Genomic DNA, 25,630 nt, shown 5'->3' on the forward strand with positions numbered 1-25,630 from the left:
TGGGTGACAGTCTAACAACAGAGAGATCGCAAAAGCGAAGAAAACCTCCTTCCTTTTTCTCGGCACCTGAAAACTGAAGCTCTAAGCAGGGCAAAGGTCAGCGCCTGCGGTCCTACGTTGCAAACAAGCTCTGTTTTTTTGTGCTTCCATCAGCTTGTTCAGAAGGCACATGGGCCGCGCCGGTTGGTGCTAGGCAGACCTCCGTCCCTGCCGCGACCGCGGCCAACCTCTTTGTCTCCCGGCTCCAAAGCGGCCACGCTGCGTCCGACTCCCGAGCGCGCAGAGGGGCAGCGGGCCGCGCGCCCGGAAACCTCCCGCGGACAGCTCGGCGCGCGCGGAGGCGGGGTTCGCGCGCCAGCCGCCGCCGTGGCCTCGCTCGCCCAGAGTCAGCTGCCCAGTTAGGCTACGCCGAGGCCGCCTGGTCCGCCTCGCGGTCGTTCTCAACTTGCCGCCGGGACCCGCGACCTGGCGGGCCCGCCGCGACCAGCGAGTACGACCTTGTGTTTCTGTTTTTGCTTTTGGGGGATTGGGAGAGAGTGAAAGAGGCTTTAGGCACGGCTGTGGTTATCGCGCAGTTTATTTCCGCAGAAATTTCAGGCCCCTATTGCTGCGTTCCCTAGCTCACAACGACTCCCGCCTTCCTCGAAACCCCGACACATTGGAAAGGGCTTGCTCCTCCGTGTGACCCCATGACAAGGGAAGGGAGAAACACGTCAGGCTTTCGCTCGAGGCGGGGGAGGGCGGGCCCGATAAGGCAGAATGGGCCAGGCCGGGACCTGCTCACTGAGGGGAGACGGAGAGGCGGGAGCCTGCGGGCCGGGGTCACCGGGGCCACCAAGGCGGGGCGGGCCGACGCGCCCCACCTGAGCCCGAGAACGAACCAGAGGTCGCGGCCCGAAGCCGGCGGGGGCGGGGGAGGCGGAGAGCAGCGATCCACCTGGGCGACGTGGCAGCCCTTCCCTGCTCTCCGAGACCCCTCCCCATTCGGCCGCCCACCCGCCCTCTCGCGGCTGGCTGCTGTGAGGCTGCTCTTCCCCGGCCGGACGGAGAGCGGCAGTGTCTCCCCGCCAGGCGCCCGCCGCGCGTCTCCCCCCGGCGGCCGTCGCGCTCGCCAGCCCTGCGCCGCGCCGGAGAGCGCTGTGGTGGCGGCGGGAAAGGGCTGCGGACCCGCGGCGCCGCGTCGCACACTCGACGACGCGGCCCCGGCCTCGACGCCCTCCGCCTGCTTCTGGAGCAGGTAAAGGCGGCGGGTGGGAGGCGGAGCGGCGGGGCTGGGCTGAGGGTCGGGAAGAAGGGGATCCCGGGGTCCCCAAACCCGAGCGGAGGGCCTGAGGCAGCAGCGGGAGGCGCTGGGACGGAAACCCCAACCTCCGGACGTGGAGGTCCGGCGCGGCGGTCTCCAGTCCGGCCCGCGGGCCCGGTCGCCCGGGCGGAAGGGAAGTGAGGCGTCGGTGAGAGGCGGGCCCTGGCTCGCCGCCCGAGGTCGGGTGAAGGCGGAGGCAGTGGCCGCTTTCCTGGCTTCCCGGCCCCAGCGGGCCTCTGGGCCCTTGACACACCCCTCTCGCCCCCCTGGGGCTTCCCTGTTAGTTCCCGTTGGGACTTGACCTGGCGGCCCTCCGAGCTCCTTTGGCTTTCCCAGGCGGAACCTTCTTGGAACTTGGGGCCACCCACCGGAGCACGTAGCCCTAGCACAGCCGTTTTATTTACTCACTTCAAATCCAAACATTCTTTCACTCTGCAAGTTCTGATTTTGGGTACTGTGGGGAGGCATTCCCGGTTACTGGTATCTGTGTCTCTTTGATCGTCGTCCATACCACCCTCCCCCACGGCAACTTTGATCCTCACTGACTCCCTCCTTGAGCCCTACTGTGATCCGGACTCTCCAGAGAGGTCCCTTTGAAAATCCGTCTTAGGTAGAGTAAGTCATCCGACCCGGGGCAGTTTATTCCTTAAGCTCTTTTGGTTAAAACGTGGTATTTTTATTTTTTTTAATTTTTCTTTTTTCTCTCTCTCTCTCAGAAAGAGAGAGTAATTTTAAAAAGTGTAAATGCCAGATCACGCTCAGTGTTGGCTTGGAAGAATCTTCTTTTCTGCAACAGTCTTTAGAACTAGAATCTGATATTTGTGGCACGGACAGGTTTGTACACATTCTCGCCATGCAGTGGTTGTAATGTCTCCATAGCACAATTCTGACTTCAAGACAGGATTGGCTGGTTTTTCTACTCGGCATCTTTAAGCCAATCAAGAAGCGCTGCTTGCCTGGAGACTGGATAACTCAGAAAAGGTGGGGATTGGTTGAGCTTAGAGAAGAAAATCTTGGAGATGAACCTGGCTTCTCAGAAAACAGTGGCTGATTTGCAGCTGCCTCTCGCCCCCCACTTAAAAAAATGTTTTTGTTTTTTTTTTTTTTCATCTTAACAGCAGCCTTTTCATTCTGTTTTTATTATTTCCATTGTTTTTCTCTCAAACGCCTGGCTCTCTTTTGTAACTCATTTTAACCCTCATCTTTCAATTTTCAATGAAATAATTCTTAAAAGCGTTAAGAAATGTAAACGTCATGTGTTTGTGTTTTGATAATCAAGGTGGTTCAATTTTCTTTGCCCGTTTTGCAAGGTCAAATTAAATAAACATTTTTTTGTTCCTTTGCCAGAGCTTTATTATTCAAGTGGCCGTGCTAGGACGGCGGGGTGTGGGGGCTACGGTGATGGAGATGGTGAAAAGAATAGGAAAGAAATGGCTGCTTTTCCATAAGAATACTACACTTTAGTTCATGAAAAAAGACGTATAAAACAAAACCCGGGACAAATCAGCATTTAGTACTTAACGAATGTCAGTTTGTGCACCTGTTGACTTTAGCTGCTTTGAAGGGGGTAGCAAAGAGGACTAAATACTGGACTTCATAGAAAAATGGGGCTTAAGTTATGGAATGTTTTCTCTTTATTGAAGTAGGCATAGTATCCGTACACAATAGAGGCTAAATAAATAGTGTCAGTGAAGGGGCATTTTTTTTTAATACTGTGTGAGGATTTTCTCTTAAAATCTCCCTTTTCTTCATGATTATCTATGGTTATGCATCTTTTGATATGCAAAGCAGTAACCATTTATAAGTCAATGTGAATTTTAGAAAAGAGCTACCATCTTTGCCTTTCTTCTATTCAGCTTTTTATATGCAAACTCACATTGTAAGTCTTGGGAAGAATTTCAGTTCATCAGATCAAACATTGGATCTTAGCAGATCACATTATTAAATGCCTGTGGTAGTAGTTTTATTAGGAATTAAAGAAGAGATTGAATTTTTAATATATTTACAATGCCAGACAATGAGTAAGCCAAATGTCATTAGGATTATATCTGGACTCTTAACTTTTAATAATGATCCTTCCATCTTTTATTGGATTTTTGTAGCTGTATCATTTAATCTCACAATGTTACTTTAATATGATATAGTATTAGAATGAATTTCCCCCATGTGTCTTTCAAATTTTTTTAAAATATGTTCACTCTATTAAATTTAAGAATTAGCTTGGGAGACTGACATGAATAATATTTAATTTTTTTTTTGTTCTGAAGCAGGCTATCTTTTAAAATTTTTTTTCTTTTGTCTTCGAATTTGTTTCTTCTGGCTGTAGTGTCTTCACTGTTCTCCCTGCCTTACCCCTCTTAAACTCTCTGCTGACCTTCAAAATTTAGGTGGTATATGTTGTAAAGTTTGCTTTGCTTTCTTCCCCCAGCAGAGGTAATCACATACTCATCATCTTACCTCTGAACCTTGAATGTAGTATTTCCACTATCCACTTACTGCTATATGGAACTACCCCTTCCGAATAGTAACTGTGAGTTTCACTGAATTTTACTCATTTTTTCCCCCTTAATTCTAGTTCCAAAGCTATAGTTGTGTAGGTATTAAATAAATATTGGCATGAATAAAGGAGATTTTTTTTTTCTTTTTTTTTTTGACCTTGCTGCATGGCATGTGGGATCTTAGTTCCCCAATCAGGATTTGAACCCGAGCCCCCAGCAGTAGAAGTTCAGAGTTAAAGAAGATATTTACTCTTAAAAAATATTTCTCCCAGTTACTATTTGTATGTAGATAATTCTTATGTCTCCAACCCAGAGCTGTTTCTTGATAAATTGACTCAGGTTATCGTCTACCTTCATAACACGTTCATTTGTATTTCACAGGTGACCCAGACTGAGCATATCCCAAACTATAGTGATTATCAACTTTCCCTTTCCCAGCCTCAAACCAAAAATATGAAACAAACTACCTCTTCTTCCTAGGGGAACATTATAAGAGATAATGCATATGTGGTAAGAATTTGATAAGTAGTAGGCACTGCTAATAATAACTTGGCAGAAACCTGGGCTGTTCCTTTTCTTCTTTTCATTTTCTAATAGATCACTGAGCCCTGTTGGATTCTTGCTCCTTAGTATCTCTCCTTTTTTTTGGCCACATTGTGAGGCCTACAGGATCTTCATTCCCTGACCTTCACGTTCCCTGCAGTGGCGGCTTGGCGTCTTAACTACTGGACTGCCAGGGAAGCCCCGTCTCCTTAATCTCTCTTGAATCTGTATCTTTTTTCCATTCCCAGACTACTATCCTACTTAGTGGTCAGCATCATCTCTTACCTGGATTGCCACAGTAGCCTCCTAAGTGGTTATCCCTGCTTCCAGTCTTGCCTTCCCATCTACTTTATCCCACTGTTGCTGGAGTAATCTAACACATTTAAACCCTTAACTCCTCAGCTCAAAACCTTTTTTGTGTGTATGGCTTTTCATTGCCTTCAGGTTAAAGTCTGAACTTCTTAATTTGGCTTTCAGGATCATGATCTGGCATCTGTTGACTTCTTCATCCTGTCACTTTTTCCTTTTGCCCTCAATTTGCTAGTCATATTCAGTTACTTCATCTCTCTCTCAAGATGCCAAATTTGTTAAATCTACTTGAGTACAGAAGCTTTCCTCTGTCTAGAACGTCTTCCTTTGCTCCCTGCTTCCCTCCCCTTTGGTTTTGTTAACTCATACTTATTTTTCAGATCTCCATAGAGGTGATGCCTCTCCTGGGAAGCCAGTCCTCTACTTTCCCTAGCATTCTACATTCTCATTGTAATTGCTCATTGTCATCTCACCGTGTCCTGGTTAGAGTGTAACAAAAGAAAGAAGTAAACTGACTACCTTAAACCATGACATGAGGAATTTCCCTGGCTTTCCAGTGGCTAAGACTTCTCCCTTCCACTGCAGGGGGCATGGGTTGATCCCACATCCTTGAACTAAGATCCCACATGCTGTAGCCACAAAAGAAAAGAGATGTGGTTTGCGTAGACTGTATTAAAAGGGAATTAAATAGTAATATTGGGGTTTACCTAGTAGGGAAGAGAAAGACCTATCTGATAGATGCAAGTTTTCTAAGTAGGAAAGGCATACTGTGTAGGTCCTTTTACAGAAAAGATGCAGATCTTAGTTCCCTGACCACGGTCAGAGTTGGCAGTGAAAGTGCAAAGTCCTAACCACTGGACTCTCAGGGAATTCTCAGTCCTTCCTGTACTTATCATCTGTGACACTGGCACCATCTCTCCTACTCCGGTATGCTTCTCCATATGTTGGGACCTGGTTCCTGAGCACAGACTTATTACTTAGCTACTCCCATCAGAGGCTCTAGATAGATTTGGTCACGTGCCTGTCCCTTGACCAATTCCTGCAGCTGAGGGGATGAGGTATATGCCTAGTTCAGCCTAAGTCATGTGATGTGCTTACTTACTTGGCCAGGGGTCTGTTAGCAGAAATTAGGCCCCTGGTGGAGTAAGGGGGAAGGAGTTCTGGGCAGAGAATATTCATTCTGAATCTTAACCACCCTTCTGATTTCAAATTTATTTTCCTAGATATTTTATTCATGGGAAAGAGATGCCCTGTATTATGGACCTGAGTAGTCAAGCTACTGAAATGGTAAGTCCAATATTTTAAAGAACTAAATTGACTTTTTGTTTTTTGCTGGCATATAACAAATATTTATTAAGCTCTTGTTTGCTAAATAAGAACATATTGTGAGATGCTTATAGACTAGCAGTCTAAACAAACAAGTACACAGATGCTAAGATAGAGGTATATTTAAGGTGCAGTAGCAGCTCTGTGTTGGAGAAGGCAATGGCACCCCACTCCAGTACTCCTGCCTGGAAAATCCATGGATGGAGGAGCCTGGTAGGCTGCAGTCCATGGGGTCGCTAAGAGTCGGACATGACTGAGTGACTTCGCTTTCATGTTTTACTTTCATGCATTGGAGAAGAAAATGGCAACCCACTCCAGTGTTCTTGCCTGGAGAATCCCAGGGACGGCGGAGCCTGATGGGCTGCCATCTGTGGGGTTGTACAGAGTCGGACACGACTGCAGCGACTTAGCAGCAGCAGCAGCACCAGCAGCTCTGTGTAGATCAGACTTCGGGATACTGGAAAACTTTCGTGAAAGAAAGTTACTTGAGCCAAGAAATAAGGATTGGGTAGGATGGGGTAGAGGAACTTTTGTGTGGAACATGTGTGAGGCACAGAGATGTGAAGTGGTCTACTTTGGGAAACAAATAATTAGATATAGGAGAAGCAGAGGGTACCTGAGGAAGACTAGAGGAAGAGATGAGTAGGGGTAGGTAAGAGGCCAAATCATACCAAATCATAAAGTCCTTGAATGCTTTACAGTTGGAAAGTTGAAACTTGGTCTAGGGAGCTGTAGAGTCACTGAAGCATTTTAAGTTGGAACTCTTAGGACTGAAGTGCCTATCAGATCAGATCAGATCAGATCAGTCGCTCAGTCGTGTCTGACTCTTTGCGACCCCATGAATCGCAGGACGCCAGGCCTCCCTGTCCATCACCAACTCCCGGAGTTCACTGAGACTCACATCCATCGAGTCAGTTATGCCATCCAGCCATCTCATCCTCTGTCGTCCCCTTCTCCTCTTGCCCCCAATCCCTCCCAGCATCAGAGTCTTTACCAATGAGTCAACTCTTCGCATGAGGTGGCCAAAGTACTGGAGTTTCAGCTTTAGCATCATTCCTTCCAAAGAAATCCCAGGGCTGATCTCCTTCAGAATGGACTGGTTGGATCTCCTTGCAGTCCAAGGGACTCTCAAGAGTCTTCTCCAACACCACAGTTCAAAAGCATCAATTCTTCGGTGCTCAGCCTTCTTCACAGTCCAACTGTCACATCCATACATGACCACAGGAAAAACCATAGCCTTGACTAGACGAACCTTTGTTGGCTAAGTAGTGTCCAAGTAGATATGTCTGTGAGGCTGAACTCACAGAGACATCAGTGAATAGTCCTGAAGAGAGATCTTAGTTCCCTGCCTAAGAATTGAATGTGGGTAGCCTGGATGACGGAGAAGGCAACGGCACGCCACTCCAGTACTTTTGCCTGGAAAATCCCATGGACGGAGGAGCCTGGTAGGCTGCAGTCCATGGGGTCGCTAAGAGTCAGACGCGACGACTGACCGACTTCACTTTCACTTTTCCCTTTCATGCATTGGAGAAGGAAATGGCAACCCACTGCAGTGTTCTTGCCTGGAGAATCCCAGGGACGGCGGAGCCTGATGGCTGCCGTCTATGGGGTTGCACAGAGTCGGACACAACTGAAGTGACTTAGCAGTAGCAGCAGCCTGGATGAAAACCAGGCTAGAAAATCACTAGACCTTGGTGTCTAGAAGCAAAATGGCCCTGACTCTTGCTCCTGTGTGAAAGCAAGAATGTTTCAAGGAGGCAAAAACTGTAAAAAAACAGATAAAAGTTTATTATTAGAGACACAGCACCACAAGTGGGAGAGCACACTTGTTTATTTTAAACTTGTTGATATTAAGACTGAAGTAAGACCAAGCGCGCGCACACACAAGGCAGAAATACACATTGGGAGAGTAAGTGTATGAGAAGGAGCACAATAAAGAGGTGATTTAAATCACTTATATAGGATAGTCTTTCAAGGTCTTTGTTTACCTTTGGCGAATTATCTTGTTCCTTTTTCCCATCTGACCTGCCCTAGGACCTTCTCCAACATGTGTGTGCAACTTTTGCTAAGTTGAATTCTACCTCAGAGGCCTGTGGGGGTGTGTCCACACTTACTGAGGGGTGGTGCTCTCTCCTTTTTTGACCCCCCGAAGGAGCCTTCCTACTCATGTGCAGACAGGGAAGTTTTCCTTGACTCAGGAGTGGTTATCTTATCTGTTCACTTCAACAGAGCTCAGCTTTTGCTGGTAGCTTTTATCCTTGGTCTGTCTGAGGGAAACAGAGTTTCAGTTTTACTCTGCTTGACAAATACCAACTGTCCAGCCCAAGGGCCTATCTTATCTCCTACCTCAAAGCAGTTAACTATGTTGGAGTTGGGAGAGAATTCTTAGCTGGAGTCATAGGTATGGAAGCAGTGGGTTTGGATGGACCTAGAAAAAAGTGGTGGAGCAGATGGTTGGGAATAGAACCTGGGGTAGCAATCATACTTGAAAGAGCGAACAGAAGAAAAGAGATCAATGATGGAAACTGAGAAGGGCAGCCAGAGAAAAACTACTAGATGCAGGGGACAGATTACACTGGATCAAGAAGTCAACAGAAAGTGGCAAGTTGAAACAGTGAATGTAAACTGCTTTTAAGAAACAAACTGCTTAGGAAATACTGGGAGTTTGGACAGTCTGAGTTAAGAATTCTCCTATTAACTCAGTTAAGAATTCTGAGTTAATAATTCAGGGTGCATTGAGAAATCAGATTTCAAACAGTTTTTCCAGTACAGGAATGTGAACTTTTTAGAATTAGAATTTTTAAAGGTAGGAGAGGATAGAGACTTTTTGGTGGGAGGTAGTTGGTAGGAAAGAAATGATTGAGTAGGGCATGGATACGGTTTATGTACAATCAGTCATATTGGGGTGTACAGAGTACATAGGGTATTTTGCGTATAGTTTCTGGAGCTATAAAAATTCAATAAATCTATTTTAGATCATTGATTTTTTAGCCTTTCTTTTTTAATATATGTATTTGTATGCTCTTCTATGCATGACTATAATTGTATCTTACATATATGGATGTATACTGTTTTTATTTGTTTATAATTTATAGTTATTAATAATTCTTTTAAAATCAGTATTAATATGTAGTTTACATAATGAATTTGTCTTTGTATTGATGTATGTTTCTTAATTTTCATATAATTTGGTTTTCTAGTTACATTTTCGCTATTGATTCTTGCATAATTCTCTATGACCTTGAAAATAATATTCTGTGGTTATTGGATTCGGTGTTATTTAGATACTAAGTCAAGTTATACTACATGACTCAAATCTTTTATGTTATTACTGCTTTTTCTCTCCCTTTTCTTTCTCCTTCCTCTCCTCTATGTATGTGTGAGGAGCAGGGTAGTGGCTGAGGTGGGAACCTCCTTGTTATAATAGTTACAGAGAGAGGGCTTTTACTAGTTGAATACAAACTTAGAATTGCTTTATCTTCCTGGTGGATTAGACCTTTTATCTTTGACTTTGATCATCTACATTGGTTATTGGTGATTTAGATATGAGCAGTTTTTAGTATAGTGGTAGAAATGGTAGGGCAAAATCATGTTTAAGAAAGGATGAAGGGGAAGAAATTGAAAACAGTTACTATATATTATACATATTTTAACTTTTTTCTTGATATACAGGTATTTTATATTTAAATGTGGCTAGATGTGTTTAGTACTTCTTTTTCTTTATGGCATTCAGTTTGTACTTTCTGTAAATGAAACTTCTTAACTTTCTAAAATGAGATATTCATTTGCCTCATGGAACTTATATTTTAGAACAGTGCTTATGGAAAAGTTCACATGTGATATGATAGTCATTAACCACATGTAGCTATCGAGTACTTGAAATGTAACAAGTATGACTGAGAAACTGAATTTTTAGTTTTACATACTCTTTTTCAAAATTAAACTTTTTGAGATTGTAGAGTCACATAACTTTTTGTTGATTTACACAACTTTTTGAGATTGTAAAGACATACCCATTTGAATGCAGAGTTCCAAAGAATAGCAAGGAGAGATAAGAAGGTCTTCCTCAGTGATCAGTGCAAAGAAATAGAGGAAGACAATAGAATGGGAAAGACTAGAGATCTCTTCAAGAAAATTAGAGATACCAAGGGAACATTTCATGCAGAGATGGGTACAGTAAAGGACAGAAATGGTATGGACCTAACAGAAGCAGAAGATATTAAGAAGAGGTGATAAGAATACACAGAAGAACTATATAAAAAAGACCTTCGTGACCCAGGTAATCACGATGGTATGATCACTCACCTAGAGCCAGACATCCTGGAGTGCGAAGTCAAGTGGGCCTTAGGAAGCAGCACTACGAACGAAGCTAGTGGAGGTGGTCGAATTCCAGTTGAGCTCTTTCAAATCCTAGAAGATGATGCTGTGAAAGTGCTGCACACAATATGCCAGCAAATTTGGAAAACTCAGCAGTGGCCACAGGACTGGAAAAGATCAGTTTTCATTCCAGTCCCAAAGAAAGGCAATGCCAAAAAATGTTCAAACTACTGCACAATTGCACTCATCTCACATGCTAGCAAAGTAATGCTCAGAATTCTCTAAGCCAGGCTTCAACAATACGGGAACCATGAACTTCCAGATGTTCAAGCTGGTTTTAGAAAAGACAGAGGAACCAGAGATCAAATTGGCAACATCCGCTGGATCATCAAAAAAGCAAGAGTTCCAGAAAAACATCTCCTTCTGCTTTATTGACTATGCCAAAACCTTTGACTGTGTGGATCACAATAAACTGTGGAAACTCTTTCAGAATGAGATGAGATGAGAGAGATGAGAATGAAAGAGATGAGAATATCAGACCACCTTCCCTGCCTCCTGAGAAATCTGTATGTAGGTCAGGAAGCAACAGTTAGAACTGGACATGGAACAACAGACTGGTTCCAAATCAGGAAAGGAATACATCAAGGCTGTATATTGTCACCCTGCTTATTTAACTTATATGCAGAGTACATCATGAAAATTGTGGGGCTGGATGAAAAACAAGCTGAAATCAAGATTGCTGGGAGAAATATCAATAACCTCAGCTATGCAGATGACACCACCCTTATGGCAGAAAGTGAAGAGGAATTAAAGAGCCTCTTGATGAAAGTGAAAGAGGAGAGCGAAAAAGTTGGCTTAAAGCTCAATATTCAGAAAACTAAGATCATGGCATCTGGTTCCATCACTTCATGGCAAGTAGATGGGGAAACAATGGAAACAGAGACTTTATTTTTGGGGGCTCCAAAATCACTGCAGATGGTGACTGCAGCCATGAAATTAAAAGATGCTTACTCCTTGGAAGAAAAGCTATGACCAACCTAGACAACATATTAAAAAGCAGAGACGTTACTTTGCCAATAAAGGTCCACCTAGTCAAAGCTATTGTTTTTCCAGTAGTCATGTATGGATGTGAGAGTTGGACTATAAAAAAAGTTGAGCACCAAAGAATTGACGCTTTTGAACTGTGGTGTTGGAGAAGCCTCTTGAGAGTCCCTTGAACTGCAAGGAGATCATACCACAGTCCTAAAGGAAATCAGTCCTGAACGTTCATCGTAAGGACTGATGCTGAAGCTGAAACTTCAGTACTTTGGCCACCTAATGTGAAGAACTGACTCATTTGAAGAGACCCTTATCCTGGGAAAGATTGAAGGCAGGAGGAGAAGGGGACGACAGAAGATGAGATGGTTGGATGGCATCACCGACATGATGGACATGAGTTTGAGCAAACTCTGGTAATTGGTGATGGGCAGGGAAGCCAGTTGTGCTGCAGTTCATGGGATCACAAAGAGTCAGACACGACTGAGCTACTGAACTGAGAGTCACATGCAGTTGTAATAAATAATACAGAGAAATTTGTGCTCTTCATCCAGTTCCCCCAATGAAAGAAACATGTGCAAAATGCCTTATGGCATCTCAACCAGGGTATTGATATTAAAACAGTCAAGATATAGGACAATTCCATCACCACAAAAATCCCTCAAATTTCCTTTTCATAGCCACATCCACTACTCCCTCTTCCTTCCTCCTCCTCAACCTTTGGCAACTGTTAATCTTCTCTATTTCTGTATTTCTGTCATTTCAAGAATGTTAAGCAAATGGGGATCATGCAATACATGGCTTTTTGGATGGGCTTTTTTTACTCAGCCTAATTCTCTGCAATTTCATCCAAGTCTTGTGTGCCAATAGTAGGTTTCTTTTTATTACTGACTAAACTTCTTGGGATGGAAGTGACATAGTGTGTTTAACTGTGTACTCATTGAAGGACATCTGAATTGTTTTCTGGTTTCTGATTATAATGAATAAAGCTGCTACAAATATTTATGTACAGCTTTTTGGGTAGACCTAATTTTCCATCTCTTAGAAATGTCCATAAGTGCAATTACTTAATTGTGTGGTAGTTCCAGATTTAGTTTAAGAAACTGCCAGACTGCTGTCCAGAGTGGTTTTTTTTATTTTACATTCCTATCAGCAGCATATGAGCCATCCTGTTTCTCTGTATCCTTGCTAGGATTTCCTATTGTCATTATTATTTATATTTGCCAACCTAACAGATGTATAAGTATTATAATATCTCATTGTAGTTTTAAATTGCATTTACTTAATGGCTAATGATGTTGAAATTCTTTTTGTACCTGTGTGCCATCTGTATATCCTTTTGGTGAAATCCTCACCCCCCCCCTCACTTTCTAGTTGAATTACTTGGTTTTTGTTTGTTTGTTTTTACTTTGAGTTTTGATAAAGTTTTTTATATATTTTGAATACTAGTCCTTTGTCAGATACATGGTATGCAAATATTTTCTTTCAGCCTGTCATTTTTCTTTTTATACTCTTAACAAGATTGTTCACAGAGTAAAAGTTTTAAGTTTGGATAATGTATAGTTTAATCAGTTTTTCCTTTTATGGAGCATACTTTTGGTGTTTTTGCCTAGCCCTAGATCCTTAAGATTTTCTTTTTTTTCCTAAAAGTTTTATATTACTATGGATTTAAGTCCTTGATCCATTTTGAGTTTTTTTTTAAAATAAAGTGTGAGACTTAGGCCAAGATTTTTCTTTTTCTATCTGTGGGTGTCTATTTGCTCCAGTTCCATTTGTTGAAAGGTTATATTTTCTCCATTGAATTGCTTTTTCATTTTTGTCAGATGTCAGTTGGGCATATTCATGTTGGTGTCTTCTGTTTCCTAATCTATAATCTGTTGTCAGATCTGTGTGCCTGTCCCTCCACTGATACCATACAGTTTTGATGAGTGTAGCTTTATAGTAAGTCTTAAAATGGAATCAACAGAATCCTTTTACTCTTTCAAAATTGTTTGAACTATTCTAGTTCCTTTGTCTTTCCATTTAAATTTAGGAATAATCTTGTCCATATCCACAAAAAATCTTCCTGGGGTTTTGATAGGAATTGTGCTAAACCTATATGTCAATTTGAGAAAAATTGACATCTTTACTATATTGAGTCTAACAGCTCATAAATCCATTTATCTACTTTTTCAAAAATTTTGTTAGGTTTATTCAGAATATTTCATTATTTGAGCATTTGTGAATAATATTGTATTTTTAATTATAATGTTCATGTATTTATTGGTAGGATATATAAATACAGTTGCTTTTGTGTATTTATCTTGTATCCTTTGCTGAACTCATGTTGGAGATTTTATTGATTCCTTGGGATTTTACACATAGATAGCTGTGTCATCTACAAATAGAAAAGTTTTATTTTTGCCTTTTGAATCTTTATATCTTTTATTTTCTTTCCTTCCTTTACTTCATAGGCTAGAACTTCCAGCATTGTATTTCATAAGAGTGGTGAGAGTGGACATCCTTGCTTTGTTCTCAATCTTAGGATAAAAACATATAGTATTTTACTATTAAATGAAATGTAATCTGTAGGGTTTTGAGGAAGTTCTCATATATTCCTATTTTTTGGGTAGTTTTTATCATGAATGGGTATTGAATTTTGTCACTTTTTTCCTTAATTTATTCATGCAACTAAGGTTTTCTTCATTAGCCTATTAATATAATGGGTTATACTGATTTTTGAATATTGAAACCTTGTATCTCTAGGATAAACCTCATTTAATAATGGTGTATAATTCTTTTAAAATAAACTGCTGATTTCTGTTTGTAATATTTTCTAAGGATTTTTATGTCTGTATTCATGAAGGATATTGGTTTGTAATTTTTTTTTTTTTTTTTTTTTTCTGGTACTGCTTTGTCTGATTTTGGTATCAGGGTAACAGTACTGAGTTGATAAAACGAATTAAGAAGTGTTCCTTCTATTTTTGAAAGAGACTATATATGATAGACTTATCCATTGAAGGTATTTAGGCCTGAAATTTCTTTTTTGGGGAATTTGTAAATTGTGAATTAAATTTCATTAAAAATCATAGGGCTTTTATCTATTTCCTGTTGGGTGAGTTATGATAATTTGTGTTTTTTGAGAAATAAATATTTCATATAAGATGTCAGACTTCTGTATGTACACTGGTTCATAGTATTCTCTTAGTCTTTTGATGTCTGCAGGGTCTAGAGTGATTGTTTTTCTCTTTTCAGTTTCATTCATTTCTCCTTTGCTCTTTATTATTCTCTTCCTTCTACTGGCTCTGGGTTTATTTTGCTGTTCTTTTTCCAGGTTCTTGTAGTGGAAAGTTAAATTATTGATTTGAGACTTTTCATCTTTTTTAATGTATGAATTTATAGTTATAAATTTGCTATAAATTTTTGCAATTGCTGCTTTAGCTGTGTCTTACAAATTTTGATATGGTATATTTTCATTTTCATTCATTTTTGTGTATTTTAAAATTTTCCTTGAGACTTCCTCTTTGACCCATAGATTATTTAGTGTATTACTTATGTTCCAAGTGTTTGGAGATTTTTGTATTATCTTTTTGTTATTGATTTGAGTTTGATTTCATTGTGGTCAGAGAACATACTTTATATGATTTCAGTTCTTTCAAGTTTGTTGAGGTTTGTTTTATAGTCTAGGATATGGTCTATTTCGGTATATGTTATTTGGGTTCTTGAAAAGGATATGCATTCTGCTGTTGTTGAATGGAGTGTAAAAGTGTTGATTAGATCCTTAAATGATGGTGTTATTGAGTTCTTCTGTATCCTTGCTGATCTTATGTCTGTTTACTCTTATTGAGAGAGGGGTGTTGAAGTCTCTAACTATAATTATAAGCTTGTCTATTTCTCCTTTCAGTTTTGTCAGTTTTTGTTTCACTTAATTTAGTAGCTCTGTTTGGTGCCTACACATTTAGGGTTGCTCTGAATTCTTGTCAGATTGATCCTTTATAATTATATAGTGTTCTCTATCTTTGCTGATTTTTTTTTTTTTTGCTCTAAAATCTACTTTATCTGATATTTATATATAAAATGTAATTTTACTTAATTTAAATTTAAATAGGCACATGTGGCTGGTGGCTGCCATATTGACATTGCAGTCCTGGAAGATGGAGAGAGCTATGACACAATAAATTTAATTAAAAGGTAAATTTTATGGAATGTAGAAGGTGTTAAGGGCAATGGGTGGTTAACAGAAAAGGGAGATTGGGAAAGAAAAAATGGGGAACATGATTTTAAATTAGATAATCAAGGAAGAAATCATTGAATGTGGTACTTGAACAGAGATTTGAAGGGGTGAAAGAGTTAGCAATGCAAATATCTTGGGAAAAAGTATATTAAAGGCCAAAAGTGGAAGTGGACCATAGTAAGAAATTTAGCTTTCACTCTGAGTGATATGGAGAGCCAGTTGAGAATTTAAAGCATACTGTGACTCATTCTGACTTATGTTGTATGAAAATCGTTTTGGCTGGTATATTGAAAATAGACTGTAAGGGACAAGAGGTGTAGAAACAGGGAGACCATTTAGGAGACAGGAATACAGATGGAGAATGACTATAGCCAGGCCAAATGTTTAGAGCAGGTTTCAGAGAAAATATCAGTTGGTTTTAGATAATGTTACATTTGAATTGTTCATTAGATAGATCCAAGAGGAGAAAGCAAGTAGATTGTCAGAGTTCTCCAGATCTATGAGTCCTTGCCCTTGTGGAGCTTACGTTTTGCTGGAATATGGGTAATAAATAAAACAAGTGGATGAAACACATATACTATTTTAGAAGGTAAGTTATATGGAGAGAATTCAAGTAAGAAAAGAAGGGTAAGTGGTGTTGGACAACTGACTTCCTGAGAAGGTAACAATTGAGTAATGATAGGAAATACATCTTTTAGATACCTGGGATAATAGTAGTTTAGGTAGAAGGGACCAAATATAAAAGTTCTAAGATGGAGCATGACTGATGTTTGAAGGACAAGGAGATGAAGTATGGCTCGAGTGACATGAGCAAGGGAAAGAGGAATAGGGATGACTGTACCCTTGTGGCTCAGACGGTAAAGCATCTGCCTGCAATGTGGGAGACCCGGGTTCGATTCCTGGGTCGGGAAGATCCCCTGGAGAAGGAAATGGCAATCCACTCCAGCACTCTTGCCTGGAAAATCCCATGGATGGAGGAAGGAGCCTGATAGGCTACAGTCTATGGGGTCGCAAAGAGTTGGACACGACTGAGCGACTTCACTTCACTATAGGCCATTTTAAGGGTTCTGATTTTTATCCTGAGTGTAATGGGAAGCTGGTGGATAGTTTAGCAGAAGAGAGGTGTGATCTGACCTGTGGTTTAACTGAGTCACTCTAGTTATTGTGCTCAGTAGATCGAAGGGGCAAGGATGGAAGCAAGGAGGTTAAGGGACTTTTATACTAATCCAGGCAAGGCTGTGGTAGCCATGGAAATGGTGAGGAATGATCATATTCTGGATACATTTTGAGGGTTGCATTGACAAAATTGGCTTACTAATTGGATGTGGGATGAGAGGAGTCAAGAATTATTCCAAGATTTTTGACCTGAGCAGTTGGAAGGATAGAGTTGCCTTAATTGAGATGGGAAAGACTAAGAAGAACAAGTGTGAAGTATGTGATAAGGAGCTCAGTTTTGGACATGTGAAGTTTATGATGCCTATTAGACATCCAAATAAGTGTTCATTAGGCATCCTCATTATGAATACTGTGTTGTTGTTTTTTTAAATGAAGTAATTGTGCCGAAGTAGTGTACTCACCATTCTGAAACTATATTACATTTGTTAATATCTTAATTTTTAACATGTTCAATCCTGAAAAACTTGAATATTTTGGAGAGGGAAATTGTGTGACTGCTCTTGGGCTTTGCTGCCCACCAGAGTTGATGGTACTTTCTTAGAGTTGAATAAAGATGTCATTCCAATTTTAGATCTGGAACTATAACTATAGTCTGAGTGTTTCAACTTGCTTTCTATTTTAGGTCCTTTTACTACTGGATTGTGCAAGATATTTAACCCTATTTTCTTTGAGGTATGACTTAAATATCAAACATCTTAAATAAGAAAAGGGAGACATTTTAGTTTTGGAAGTCAGAATGCCAAGGAGAAGGAAAAATCTTGGGGGAAATCCTTTTCGGAAGACCACAAACTCTAAGGAAGTTGTATCCAGTGTTACTAGTCATGAGGAGCCAACCACTACTCTTCCTTCCGTGTATGAGACAAAGGTTGATCAGGAAGAACTCTTCACCAGTGTCTCAGAGATGTTTTCTGATCTGGATCCTGATGTAGTGTATTTGATGCTTTCTGAATGTGATTTCAAAGGTGAGAAAAGTTTAGTTTGAACCCTTTGCATTTTATAAAAAGGTTTTATGTACTATGCCATGACCAGTAGTAATACAGAAAATGACTACGTTATTTCTATTTTGTTCATTACTTTTTGAAAATCTGCTGTGGGTAAGGTACTAAGTTTAGTATTATGAGGCATGTAAAGAATAAAACATCGTTTCTTCTTTCAAGAAATGTATAGTTCTAGGTATAAGATGTATGTGTAGATTTCATCTTTTATGTTTTATTTCTTTTTATCTTCCCTCTCGAAAAGGTTGGCACTATTGACATTTTGGACCAGATAATTCTTTGTTGTGAGTGTCTTTCCTGGGCATCATAGGATGTTCAGCAACATCTCTGGCTTGTACCCATTAGATCCCAGTGGCACATCCCCTGCCCCACCCCTGCAGTTGTAACAATTAAAAATACCTCTGTATATCATCTTATGTTCCCTGAGGGGCAAAATCATTCCCAGTTGAGAGCCGTTGACCTGGAGTACTCTATGAAGAGAGGGATTTAAAAAACTGTTTTGTTGTACTGCTGTATCTCCAGCCCCTAAATACCAAATGACTTGCTCGGACCTCAGTAAATACTTATTGAGTGAAAAGGTAATTATAATTATGGAAATGAGAGCTGATTAAGCGTTGAGGCTAATAGACCAGTGTGATTTAAAATTGGCTTTAGGTTGATTTTCCAGCTCTACCTCTTAACTTCTCTGGGTTTCAGTTTTCTTATCTGTTAAAGAGAAAAATAATAGTATGTACCTCATAGGACTTTTTCTTTTTTTTCCCAGTAAGGATTGAGTTTTTGTTTTGTTCTGATAAAGTCTTCAGTGCAGTAAATTATTAATGACTTGTAATAAATTGTTTAGATGTATGTTTGCAGACAGGGGAAACTGTCAAATTTAAATGGATGAGTAAGTTAAATATTGATGTTTAATATTGCTATTGGCCATGATTAGTATAAGTAAAATTATTCTAGGTTTGGGGAATTTTGGTAATGGGGTAAACTTCAAATTTTTTTTTTTTACATTCCACAGTCTATGATGTGAGCCTATCTTATCTATCCTTTTATGTATGCAGAAAACCAGCTTTCAGCAGTCTACATGATGCTCAGAAATAATAGTGTTTACAATTTTATTTGTGGCTTCAACATATATTTCCTAATTTTGGTGTGTTTAAAATTTATTTTTGCACGCAGACTAGTAACAATGAAGAAGTACAAGGAAAATATCAGTATGTTACCCTTACATCCTAACAAAAAACATTTTTCTTTTCCAGGATCTTCTCTATACCTCCTTCATAAATACTGATGTTTTGAGTAGTTTGAATAATAACATTTATGACATTGTATATTCTACTTTTAAAACTTAACCTAATATAAGTATTTTTTTCAGTTGGCCGCAGTCTTTATATTTTTTAATAGCTTTCTAATATTCTGTTGGGTTATTCTGTTGGGTTATTATGCTCTAATTTATTTAATTATAGCTATGTTTTACATGAATAATTAATATTGCAAAGAACATCTTGGTATGAATAACCTTTTCCGTCTTTTGGCTTTTTCCCGATTCCGAAGTTTTATTTTCTTCTGTCACAGGGTAAGGACAGTTTTTGGCTCTTGGAAACATTTGCTGAATTGCCTACTAAAGAGGTGTGGCATATGGTTACCAGGGGTGAAAGCGGGGGATGGATAAATTCGGAGACTGAGATTGACATATACATACTACTACATACAAAGTAGATAACTAATAAAGACCTACTGTATAGCACAGGGAACTCTTCTCAATATTCTAATGACCTGTATTGGAAAAGAATTAAAATACAGAGTGGATATATGTATATATATAACTGATGCACTTTGCTGTACAGCAAAAACTATAACCCAACATTGTAAATCAACTATACTATACTCCAATAAAAATTAATTAAAAAATAAATTTACCTTATAAAATAAATGTGCCAATTGTAATGACACTAGCACTGTATAAGGGTTTCATTACAGCCTTATCAACATTGAGTGGTATTCTTTTAAGATTTTAGGAATAAGATTTTACCTTTTCTTTAATGGTTTTTTTTTTTTTTTAGATAAAGAGAAATGTTAACATTTTTATATATGATTGTTTATTAGTTCTTGTATTGTGTGAATTGTTCGTGTGTTTTTCATTGTTTTATACCATTGTTTTAATTTTTCTCAACACTGTAAAAACTTCTGTGTTTTATGTATATAGTTTGATCTTTTACTTCTTTTTACATATACTGTTTTTCATTATATACACATTAATTTTTTTGGTTGATCTTTTGTGATTTTTCTATCATGTAGTTTTTTCTTAGAAATTCTTCTTATATTTGCTCCCCCCGCCCCGCCTTTTTTTTCCCTCCCTTTTTTCCATGTTTATTGCTATAGTCTTCTAACCGGTCTCTCTGCCAGGCTTGCCCCCTCCAATCCCTCTTTGTTTTTCTTCTTAAGGGAACACTAATTGGGTGCTTACTAGGTGCCAGTCCTTGTGCACAGCCCTTTTTCATGGATTATCTCATTTAATCCTCACAACAACCCTATGAGGTAGGTACTTTTGTTATCCACACATTGCAAATGAGAAAATCAAGGCTTAGGAAAGTTAACTAACTTGTTCAAAGTGTTCATGCCAGCAAGTAGGGATTTAAATGTCATTCTGATTCCTGACCAGAGCTTTTACCTACTGTGCTGTGCTGTTTCCACATTTATCTTCCTTAAGTTAATACACAAAAATAATATGAAAAAGCCTCAGATTTCAGATGCTTAACAATTCTAATTTCTCTATATTTATGTTGTAATGGAGGGAGCTCAGCATTGGAGTCGACACACCAGTCCTGACTTTGTCACTTATTATCTGTGTGACGTGGGCTAAGTTAATATACTTTCTAAACTTCATTTTCTTCATCTCTGTGCTGGGAATACTATAGCTTGTAGTATAATTTGAAGATTCATTGAGACAACAAAACATCTAGCCCAAATGCTATGACAGGTAGTTTCCCTTCAAGTTCCCTTGGAAAATAAAATTAGTATTTCTTACCATGAAATAGAGGACCCTTCCAATTTTACTTGATTTCCCTTTCCAGTTTTATCTCCTTCTCTTATCTGCCATATTACTGTGTACTCGCATTCCAACAAACTCAATAGCTTAAACATGCTGTGTGTTTTTAGGACTGGGTTTGCCTTTCCATTCTGTATTGACAAGTTTCTTTTTGATCTTCCAACTCCCAGTTTACATATCACCTCATGTGAAATCTTTCCTTACTTTCCTATAAGGCTGCTTAGGCATTTGTATATTATTAAGAGTGTGCAGTATTTAATCTATATTATACTATAATTGTCTTCTAACGTCTTCAGTTGCTTCCATTAGACTGCGAAAATCCTTCGAGTGTAGTAAAAACTATTATCTTGTTCATCCTTGTACAAAGTATGTCTGATATGTAGTACATGCTCATGCACATTTTTTGTGTTAAGTGAAATTCATAGTATGGACCATATAAGCAAATTAGATTTATTAGAATACTTATTAATAAATAAAATACTTCATACTTAAAACAGCATGTAGTAGGTAAGTATTTGTTGATTAGAGCAACTGGTTTTAGTATCTTTATAAACAACCCTAAAGTATACAGTTCCAGATATTTTTCTTTTACTCAATAAATTCATCAGAGAATATCTACTTGATGGCAGTTTATTGGCCTAGTTTATTACTGTTTGTCTGAAAGTAACAACATTGCATGTCTCCATTATTCAAATCTTTCACTATACAGAATTATATATTAGTAAAATGTTAAGTTAAAGATGACTTGAATATTTATAAATTTCTTGACATTTCATTCAATGTAAAGTCAGTATAATTTTATGTGAATTTTAATTAAATCATGTTTTACTGTTTTCAATCCATATAGGTATATTTTATTGTTGTTATTGTTGTTCTTATTGTTGTACAGTTGAAAATGCCATGGATTGTCTATTAGAATTATCAGCCACTGATGCTAAGATAGAAGAATCGTCTTCAACAAACTTCGTTGCTTCTGAGAAACAAGTAAATGCAGTGAAATGTGAAATAATGGAAAAATGTCCTCCAAAAGAAGAGAGTGAAGATTCAAAAATGGATTCATTTTTGGACATGCAGCTAACTGAAGATTTAGATTCTTTAATACAAAATGCTTTTGAGAAATTGAACTCTTCTCCTGATAACCAAGCATACTCATTTTTGCCTTTGCAAGATGTTAATAATTTTAGTGACCCGAGTTCATTTGTAAGTTCAGATTCAAGTAATATGACTCCCATTCTTTCTACCCAAAATATGGATTTGAACAATGAAAATTTAGAGCTTTCTGTCTCTGCATTAAGTTCAAATTCCTTAACTTCACATTCAGTTTCAAATGGGTCCAAAAGTTTTACAAAAGATAACACAGTGGCATTGGAAGATTCTCTTCTCAGTAGTTCTTTAAATGCAGATAATGACACTTTGATGGATGGCAGCAACCAAATTCAGAAAGAGCTTTCGGAATCTGAGTGTGTTAAGACTCAGTTCTCTCAAGCCCCTGTAGATTTGGATGCTAATGAGCTTCAGGCTCCTCTAAACCTTGCTGTCCAAAATCCAGGGATTGGTTTAATAGGTACAGGTGGAGATCAGAAGTCCACATCTGTCCCTGATGTTTTTGTACCTTCTGAAGAATTCAGTTTCCAGCCACACAAACATACTGAACTGCCACCAAAGGGGAAGGATGTGAATTACTGCCCAGTACTAACCCCTCTCCCTCTACTGCTGCCTCCTCCCCCACCTCCACCAATGTGGAATCCAATGATTCCTGCTTTTGACCTCTTTCAAGCCAACCATGGCTTTGTGGCTCCTGTTGTAACCACAGCTGCGCACTGGAGGCCTGTCAACTATGCGTTTCCACCCCCAGTGATTTCTCATGCTTCCCCCACAAAGGTGTGGAGAAGCAAAGAGGGAGCGAGTGCTTACCAGGTACAAGAAGCTCCAGTTTCTCAGGCTGTAAGAAAGAAGACATCATCTTATGTTGGACTAGTTCTCGTTCTTCTCAGAGGCCTTCCAGGATCAGGAAAATCTTTTCTGGCAAGGTATGAGGTTTAATTGAGTTTAAAAAATGAGTGTAATGTGTGAACTTGAATATTTATAATAGCTTGACTATGTGAGATGTTTTTACTTCATAGAGATGTTTACTAATTTTTTTAACTTTGTAGCTAATAGCACTGTTTTCTCCAGAAGTTTTTATTGAATTTTTTTGTCTTAGAATATCATTTTGAGAGACAGAATAGAAGAAAAAAATTAAAGGTGGTTTCAAGATTGTGAGCTTGTAAAATCAAAAGAAATAAGTTCGTGTGGAAGAGAACTAATTTGAGTGGGAGAAAGATAAATTCAGCTTTGATTATATAGATAAAGGGCCATAATTGATTTTGAATTCAAGAAAGTCTTGACAAGAATTCTGCTGGTAGTTGGAAATTTGGAATTGTAGCATGTTGTTAAATAAGGTTTAGAAATGTATAATATGAAGGAAGAGAACATAGGATGAACCATTGGTAATCAGAGAACTTCAAATTTTCAGTGATTTTTTTTTTTTCCTTGCAAAATGTGGTACCCTCAGTACCACATATATCTCATATATCCCATCTGTGTGCTTTTTGTAGTTAAGATACGTTGTGGATGTCTTGGTCTCAGAGACCAGAGTCAGGGATAGAGGCAACTTCGTTATACTTTCAGTGATACTTGTTAAAAGGTGTTGTTTTCAAAGTTCTTTCAATCCTCTTCTTTAAATTCCAGAATATTTACATCTAATTTATTTTTTTTGCCAATTTTTCCCTTTTCCTTCTAAGTTTTATCTATTTTCTCTCATGGTTTGCTGTTCTCAGCTGAGTCTTTTCTATTTTATCCTAGGTGTATCTAGTCTTTGGGAACACTCATGTATACCTTGATAAGCTCATTTTCGGTTGTTTTTTTAATGTCCTTTCTTAGTCTGGATTTATCTTCCAATAAATTTCCACATATTCTACTCATATATTTATAAATATATTCTTCTATAGACATAGGCTTTCTCTTTGATTTAATGACCACAAGAATAGGAAATAATATTATAGATACTACAGTCAGTTATGATACTTCATTTTGTGAAAGATTGAAACAAAAGAGGGTACCTTAAAAGGTAATAGAGCTGTGACACAGGTTTGAAGAAGTAGGTTTCAGAGTCCTCAGAGCCAGAAGCAGCTACGGTTAGAGATTAGGAAGAGAAAGAAATGCTTGTCACAAAGTTGGAGCTTGCTAAAATTTGAATGAAAAGAGAGAAGTAACTGGGAAGTGCAGAGATAGGTAGCTGAAGTTTCTCAGAGAGAGTGGTCCACAGTGTTAAGCTGTTGTGTCCAAGGAAAATTAAAGATGAAAAAAGACTTTCAGAGTTATTGGAAAGAAGGCTACGAATGGCTATCTTGAAAAATACTTTTGTTGCCCTGGAAAGGTGGAAGACCTTAAGACCTTAAAAAAGCATTTATACTAAAGCAGTTAAGGAGAGAAGTTGGGTAACAGTTGAAAAGGGATCTTTAAAGTGTGGTTAAAAATTTAAAAGATAGCTGAGATAGATGTGAAGTGTCAGAGGGGAAAGCTTAGAGGTAAAAGAGAAGATAAATGAAGGAGTCTCAGAAAGTGAGATCAAGTGAGCATTCACTACAATGTAAGCTTCATGAATACAATTTACTGATGGATGCTCAGGGATTAAAACAGCACCTCTTTCTCTTAAAGTGAGAGTGAAAGTAGCTCAGTCATGTCCAACTCTGTGACCCCATAGATTATAGAGTCCATGGAATTCTCCAGGCCAGAATACTGCAGTGGGTAGCCTTTCCCTTCTCCAGGGGATCTTACCAACCCAGGAATCAAACAGGGGTCTCCTGCATTGCAGGCGGTTTCTTTACCAACTGAGCTATCAGGGAATCCTATTTTTGCTTAATAGATACTAATAAAAATCAAATTCAAAAGATATATTTCAATATGAGAAAAGAATCTTTAAGAGTGGATATATATATATATATGCATAACTGAGTCACTTTGTTGTACACCTGAAACTAATACAACATTGTAAGTAAATTATACTCCAATACAATAAAATTAATAAAATAAAATAGGTTTTTATTGGCATATAGCTGTTTTACAATTTTGTGTTAGTTTCTTCTGTACAGCAAAGTGGTCATCAGTTGCACATATACATATATGTCAAGAGGGTAGCACTGTTATGTCTCTGTGGATTCTCTTTGCTTATTTTTTACATGTATCTCAGTTATATAGAAGATAAATTCCAGAGTCAAGAAAGAGAGATGGGGTACTTTCCTGATGGTCCAGTAGTTAAGACTTCACGCTTTGGATTCTGTCTCTGGTTGGTAAGCTAAGATCCTGCAAGCTAATGTGGCCAAAAGAAAGAGAGGAGTCAGAAAACCCCTATAAAACTATCTTATCTTTGTATTATTTATTAAAATTTTTTTAAATTAAATGTATTTTTGGCTGCATTGGGTCTTCACTGCTGTACGCTGGCTTTCTCTAGCTGCAGTGCACGGGGGCCACTCTCTAATTGTGGTGCATGGGCTTCTCATTGCAGTGACTTCTTATTGCAGAGCATGGGCCCTAGGGCCTTGGGACTTCGGTAGTTGTGGCACATGGGCTTAGTTGCCCTGCAGCACATGGAATCTTCCTGGACCAGACCAAGGACTGAACCCAAGTCCCCTGCATTGACAGGTGGATTCTTAACCACTGGACCACCAGAGAAGTCCTTAACTTTGTATAATTGAGCTGATTAAATGAATAGTCTAAGAGTTTCCTCTACTTTTAAAGTAGAATTAAATATCAAGGTACTTGCCTACCTGGAAGTGACCTTCAGCATAGAGCGGGTAAGGTAGATCTGTGTTTATCAAGTGGCCAGATGAGGGA

General features: G+C 39.0%; 1 protein-coding gene across 6 annotated transcripts in view; it reads left to right on the plus strand.

Moving 5' to 3' along the window:
* Positions 1–1,162: 1,162 nt before the first annotated feature.
* Positions 1,163–25,630, plus strand: part of N4BP2 (NEDD4 binding protein 2) — an 89,684-nt gene continuing 65,216 nt past the window's right edge. For 3 of the 6 annotated variants that reach the window (XM_070372286.1, XM_005901988.3, XM_014480205.2), the window contains exons 1-3: positions 15,420–15,501; positions 17,343–17,682; positions 21,645–22,785. In XM_070372286.1, the coding sequence (XP_070228387.1) occupies positions 17,457–17,682; positions 21,645–22,785 (1,367 nt within the window). In that variant the 5' untranslated portion in view covers positions 15,420–15,501; positions 17,343–17,456. Of the gene's footprint in view, positions 1,238–5,876; positions 5,941–15,419; positions 15,502–15,998; positions 16,134–17,342; positions 17,683–20,151; positions 20,245–21,644; positions 22,786–25,630 lie in introns of those variants that run through there. The other 3 variants (XM_070372287.1, XM_070372285.1, XM_070372288.1) reach the window with 3 other exon arrangements.

The sequence above is a fragment of the Bos mutus genome, chromosome 6, assembly GCF_027580195.1.
Source record: "Bos mutus isolate GX-2022 chromosome 6, NWIPB_WYAK_1.1, whole genome shotgun sequence".
Taxonomy (NCBI): Eukaryota; Metazoa; Chordata; class Mammalia; order Artiodactyla; family Bovidae; genus Bos; species Bos mutus.